Below are 6,654 nucleotides of genomic sequence, written 5' to 3'. Positions count from 1 at the left end.
ACTAGCAAAGATAGTTTAGTAGTTACTATGGCTTTGGTTGTGCTGTTGATTCAGATCCTCTTGTTATGGCCAACTTCGGCGACTTCATCAAACATATCGGTGGCAAAGCCCGGTTGCCAAGAGAAATGTGGTAACATCACTGTTCCGTATCCATTTGGCTTCGGAGACGCAAGCTGTTACAGGCCTGGTTATGACGTTAAATGCAACCATAGCTTCGTCCCTCCCAAACTGTTCTTGGGAAATGATTCAGACCGGCCCAGAGGAACTGAACAATTGGAGGTTTTAGAAATATCACTATTACAAGGTCAATTGCGCATCAACTCCTTCGTAGCTTATGATTGCTACAACGATTCGTATGTTAAGACAAATTCGTCACCGATATGGATTAATTTGAATGATTGTCCCTATAGTATTTCCATCACCAGCAATAAACTCACAGCCATTGGTTGCGATACCAAAGCCAGCACGTATGGAGAGGGAGGAGTAATCCTCGCGACAGGGTGCTCGACGATTTGCCTTTACGACGGAGAGAACTTCATGAAAAATGGGTCTTGTTCAGGTGTAGGTTGTTGCCAAACCACCAGCATGCTTGGTTTAAAACAATTCGTGGTAGAGGTAGACAGCACCTTCAATCACAGCGACATTACTCGTTACAGTCCATGTAGTTTTGCTTTCATGGTTGACAATGAGTGGTACTCCTTCTCAACAATAGATCTCCTGGGTCGTAATTTCTATAGTAGAACGGGAGGAAGGGTTCCACTCGTGCTCGACTGGGCAATAGAGAAATATTTATGTGAAAATGCTTCAACGAATGACCCCTTTTATGCTTGCGGCAAGAACAGCCACTGTTATGATTCTCCCAACGGTTTGGGATATCTTTGCAACTGCTCTCAAGGCTACCAAGGCAACCCTTATCTTGAAGACGGATGCCAAGGTTGGTATATATAAATATATAATCTGTTCTAGGTTCTAGCTACATCTCCTCCCATCACCATTAATTATTTCTTTAAAATTTGAAGATGCATGCGGTCGTCGTCGTCACCTAATTATCTAAGCTAAAGCTAGCTCATATATGATTGATTGCAGACATAAATGAATGTCTTGCTCCAAATACAAATGACTGCCAAGAGATTTGCACTAATACGCTCGGGGGCTACTCCTGTTCTTGCCCACCTGGTACCCAAGGGGACGGAAAGAAAAATGGACTCGGTTGCATTCCGCTGCCGCTTTCACAGAAATCGCTTGTGATAAAAGTCTCGATAGGTAAGAATTCAAAGCAGGAAAAATCTATTATGCCTGAAAGACATGATACCGGAGAATAATGAAAACCCACCCGATTTTTGTTTTGTTTTGATAAACCCACCTGGCTGTTAAAACTCGATAAAACATGCAACTTTAATAATTTGGAAACAAAATTATGCTGTGGCACAAATACCGGGTTTTGACCAATCAAAGGAACCTCACCCTCCGGTGAGTTTTGATAAATAGCTTGGTTTCAAGTTTTTACTGTTATCATAAATTTGTTAACCAATTAGATGGAATTTATCAAAATTCACTGATTGATCAAAACTCGTGTCATCATGTTTTTCAGAATCATAAATTTTTCCGGAAAAGCTCACCTTCGTTACTTCCAAAGGACCAAAGGGGTCCTATAGCGAAAAAAAGGTCCTTTTGAGTCCGGGGTGACAGACCGGCACATAATCAGAATTGTGTGACACCTGAATTTTTCAGGCCCGCTTATGATCCATACTTGTGTCAGAAATTTTGGGCCTTATCTAAACTTTGGGTTTGCTTCCATTGGGGTATTAGTTACCCTGAATCCAGTTTATCCCAACAATTATACAAACAGTTTTCTAATGTATATAAGATTAAAGGATGTGTTTTGTTACAATCTATTCTGATGTTGGTGGGCACTAAACAAAAAATTTTCAAAAATCCCTTTAAATTTGAGCAACCTGTCTAAACTTATTCAAGTCCAAACCCAGCCCAAATTACAGTACAGTGAAATTCTCAAAAGAATTTGGGTGTCATAGGAACCTTGGGCCAGCTTTCTGGTGCTATAACAAGTCTCTGCATGCTTCCCAAATGGAGTCAGTTTTAGCTTAATACACGCTTTAAATTAAAACTTTGAAAATTTAAGCATCTAATAACCATTTGTGGAGACTCTGCCTGGGGTTGATTAAAGAATTGCAATATAAGGTCATTGTACAGTAATTAACCCTTCTGGGCTTGGGTGGGTTTTGTTGGGATGGGGATCAACCAAGCCCAATCCTAAGATGAAATCTTTGCGCTCGGGCCTGGCCCAACTTGAGGTAAAAACCGAATATATCAATCCATGCTCAATCTGATCTTTATATTATTGCTTTATTGCAAGTTAGCATTTGGTATATAGTTTATGAACTTCTGTATCCTAAATTAAATTTCGTCCATTATACAGGTGTTGGTGTAGGAGTATTTTCAATGGTTTTCAGTGTTTATTGGTTGTATCAAGTTTTTAAGAAAAACCAGATCAATAAACGCAAGAAAAGATTCTTCAAAAGAAATGGTGGTTTGCTGTTACAACAACAGATTCCAGAGGAAGGTAATATTGAGAAAATAAAAGTTTTTGAGGCAGAAGAGTTGGAAAGTGCAACTGATCACTATAATGTGGAACGAATTCTTGGTCAAGGGGGCCAAGGTACAGTGTACAAAGGTATGTTAGCAAATGGAAGAACTGTGGCAATAAAGAAATCTAAAATAGTGGATGAAAGCCAACTGACTCAATTCATCAATGAGGTTGTTTTACTTTCTCAAATTAATCACAGGAATATAGTTAAACTATTAGGTTGTTGTTTAGAGACAGAAATTCCTTTATTGGTTTATGAGTTTATATCTGGTGGAACCCTTCATGATCTTCTTCACAACTACAATGAGGATTTTCCATTTTTATGGGATGATCGTTTAAGAATTGCAATGGAAGTTGCAGGAGCAATTGCCTATTTGCATTCGGCAGCCTCTATACCAATCTACCATAGAGATATCAAGACTTCAAACGTACTGATAGATGATAAGTATAGAGCCAAGGTATCAGACTTTGGAACTTCAAGGTCAGTTGCAATTGATAAAACACATTTAACAACAGCTGTACAAGGAACATTTGGATACTTGGACCCTGAGTACTTCCAATCAAGCCAATTCACAGACAAAAGTGATGTTTACAGTTTTGGGGTGGTTCTTGTGGAGCTCTTAACTGGCCAGAAGCCAATTTCTTCTACGAGGGGCCTAGAAGGAAGAAGCTTGATCACATATTTTATTACCTCAACAAAGGAGAAAAATCTTTTTGAGATTCTTGATCCTCGTATTGCGAAAGAGGGCAAAGGAAATGAGATTGAAATAGTTGCAAACCTTGCAATGAGATGCTTAAATTGGAATGGGAAGGAAAGACCTACAATGAAAGAAGTCGTAGTAGAACTTGAGGGATTGAGGATGCCTGAAAGGAATTCTCTTATTCAGAAAAACAACCAAGAGGGGGAGTGCTACCTAAGTGAAACATCAAGCCTGTGGGATACTGGTTCAACTTCTGTTGGGTTCAAAAGTTCAGAGAGCAGTTTCACATCCCTCCTAGATGAGCAACCACTACTGTATAAAACATCATCTAAATAATGGTGCGGAGATGGATCTTGGAGATTTCTCTTATTTATTTGTGCAATATCACATGGTATATTTTCAATTAGCATTGACCTGATACATTGTTATGCTAATGTAAACTTGATGCTTCACAATATAGTTCTGTATTAATAGTTTTATGCATATTATTGGACTATTTGAGTGTTCAAATATCGTGGGTCTGTCTACAGGTATTGAGTGTACGTGAAAGAAATCATTCTGTTGCCGATGTCAAGGATCCTACAGGTATTGAGTCATATGGAATTGCTATCCCATCTGGACCAGGGCTATGTCAAAGTACAAGACCAAAACTCTCTACAGAGTCTAGATCTGTTCCCTACAAAATACATTCCAATACATTTCCAACATAATTTGACACCGCACATCTCATATAGTGGATCTTAGATTCATGAGATATGCAGTGTCAGATCATGTTCGAACTGGTTTTGTTGGGAGCAGTTACACAGAATTTTAGGACCTGTTTGATTTGTGAGAATAGGGATCTGGAAACAAATGATTCATTCCAACCCCAACTATTTGATTAAGTTGAATTAGAACTCTATTCCATTCTTGCTGGAATGACATTCCTCCATTTGAAGAAATCACTACTTCCTATAATTCAGGATAGCATATCCACAAATTGTACCCACATCCATACCCACAGAGCACCACCACCATGTATTGGGTATTGGGAACATGTCCCCATGAATGACAAGAGAGATATTCCCGATGCACAGTTGTGTGCCTCATGGATAGCAGATTCGACCTCATTTCCTCCCCCTCCCTTGAAAATAAAATCTCAGTCTAACTAATTCCAATTCTTATTCTGATTCTTGTCTGAACCAAATAGGCTATGGGAATAGATCATTCCAATTCTTATTCTGAAGGATTTTGATTCCTATTCTAATTCAAACTGCAAAGCAAACAGACCCTACTTATTCAATGCCCATAATACCTAAAGGGTGCATTCTGGGGAGGCCAAACGAGATCAAGGGCCGGCTCAACACGAACTTTTGCAACTACTACTGTTATTGGAATGAAAAAGACTACTGATTTTGAAGCTTAGGAGGTTGGGCCTGCTAATGGTGCCTGGTAAGACTAACATAGAAGTTCAGGCCTTTGGTTTTTCTCTTCTTTGTACAGGTAATTTCCTCATAGATCTTTTATAATCAGGTACAATTGAATTTTTGAAAGAAATGTGACAACCGGTTTTCTTTGTGGTATAAATAGCAACTGATTTTCACAGCAAAAGAGGTACCTTTGGTGCGTAAAAAGAAAATAGAGATTTTTTTTTTCTTTTAAATGTTTATGCATAAAAGAACAGGTTTTTTGTTAAGAAATTAATATGTAATGAAAGGATTAATGCTTCGTCTGTTGTTGAATGAAGTAGGACTCTTATGACCAGACAAGAGACAAGTGTGATATTAGTAGAGAAGAGAGTAGATCACCTTGGTTATAGGAAAACTGGAAGTCCAAAATCACCTTGGAGTTGGAGAAAATTTTCTTACTTCGTGATTCAACTATGATATTGGCAATGAACAGTTTTGGCCATTAGTTTTTGGTCAATGGTTCGACCATATTGTCAAAATGAACAGATTTGTTGCAATTTAAAGAAATAAAAATAATCAAAAACCATTATTCAGATTGAATGAATTGATAGCAACCGCGTAGGTCAATGAGTCACTGACCAATTCAATGGTTTAGGGGTGAAACAAAACTGGTTGTATGAATGGTTTTTTTGGGTCAAATGGTCCAACCATCTCAGTTAATGGTGGTTCAAAAACAATGCATCAAAAATAATAATGGAGAACAAGGACCAAAGGCATGAAACTATTTTCTGTGAGAAAACATAATGGGGCTAATGGGAATTTCATTTTCTCCGTTACTCATAATGGGAGGTGTTTGCTTGTATAATTTATCTTAAAATTTTAAGAGAATTTTGTGGAGAGGTCTAAGTCCATGTTTGGAAGTGCTTAAAAATAAGCCCTTATTCGAAATAAGTATTTATTTGGGCTAGAACCACACCAATACCATTAAGCATTTATTGGTGTTTGTTAAATAAGTCCAAAATAAGTATTTATTTAAAAAATAAGGATTTATTTTGTAAGTTCAAATTTAGAATTTTTTTAACAATAAGCACTTGTATCATTTTTCCTACCAAAATTATCCACAATAAAATTTTCTAATACCATTAATGCCCTTCGAATCTAAAAGCCGAGGGTTTGGCCCATAGACACAATCTATGCCTTGTTCAGACATAACTATAACCAATGTTAAATGCAAAATCGTTGAGAGTCAGAATGAGCAGCTTCCCAATCACCTCTTAGAAAAGCTTTGTACAAGAGTCGGAAATGCCTCAGTTCCTTCAACACTTGTCGATGACTAATGAGATCCATGGTTCGATCTGTTGATGAACCAAACTTTCATTGTTAGAGTATTCTTTGGAGGAAAAACACAAATTGATTAAAAAATTGGGGAAGACATTCAGGGAGATGCAAAGGCGTGTTGAATTTGTCATTTATGAAATGAAGGACAAAAGTGCTTATTGGAGAAAAAAAAAAAGAAGGCACCAAACACCTGATATGAAATAAAAAATAATCACTTAAAAAAGCTGGGTGCCAAATGCAAATAAGTGCTTATTCGAATAAACACTTGTTTTTAAGCACTTATTCAATAAACACTTATTTTTAACATAAACACTCCTAAATATAGCCTAAGTACAATGGAGATTTATGCATTTATTAGAAAACATAGGAAAACTTTTAAATAATTTACCCTTTCTTGGCAAAAACTCAAGATTCATTACTTGTAATTCAATTTAAATCCTTACTTTCTTTGTTTTTTTTTTTTTTTTGCAAAAAAAAACAAAAGGAAACAAGATTATTTACTTATGGTTCAATTTAAATCTATTTTGTCCATCTGCCCACATAATAAATATAGGTTTTTTTTTCCTGATTTTGGAATTAAAGTGATGTCAGGATTAAGGCTCTTCTCATGTCACTGGACTCT

The 6,654-nt window shown here is 37.0% G+C and overlaps 1 protein-coding gene across 1 annotated transcript; it reads left to right on the top strand.

Annotated features, from left to right (window-relative positions):
- LOC148845107 (wall-associated receptor kinase 5-like) lies at positions 1–3,642 on the top strand. The gene is made up of 3 exons (XM_088955270.1): positions 1–934; positions 1,087–1,263; positions 2,438–3,642. The coding sequence occupies exons 1-3, from the start codon at positions 28–30 to the stop codon at positions 3,640–3,642; spliced, it is 2,289 nt and encodes a 762-aa protein (XP_088811396.1). The 5' UTR covers positions 1–27.
- Positions 3,643–6,654: the final 3,012 nt, after the last annotated feature.

The sequence above is a fragment of the Nelumbo lutea genome, chromosome 7 (assembly GCF_056320005.1).
Source record: "Nelumbo lutea isolate HS-2025 chromosome 7, American lotus-T2T, whole genome shotgun sequence".
Lineage (NCBI taxonomy): Eukaryota > Viridiplantae > Streptophyta > Magnoliopsida > Proteales > Nelumbonaceae > Nelumbo > Nelumbo lutea.
Note: the sequence above shows the minus strand (reverse complement) of the source record. Positions and strands in the feature narration are given on the sequence as shown.

Excerpts from the sequence above, each read along its gene's own strand:
- LOC148845107 (XM_088955270.1), top strand. The coding sequence starts at position 28 with ATGGCTTTGGTTGTGCTGTTGATTCAGATCCTCTTGTTATGGCCAACT. Across the intron at positions 935-1,086 it reads TCTTGAAGACGGATGCCAAG|ACATAAATGAATGTCTTGCT; the intron begins GTTGGTATATAT and ends GATTGATTGCAG. Across the intron at positions 1,264-2,437 it reads TGTGATAAAAGTCTCGATAG|GTGTTGGTGTAGGAGTATTT; the intron begins GTAAGAATTCAA and ends TCCATTATACAG.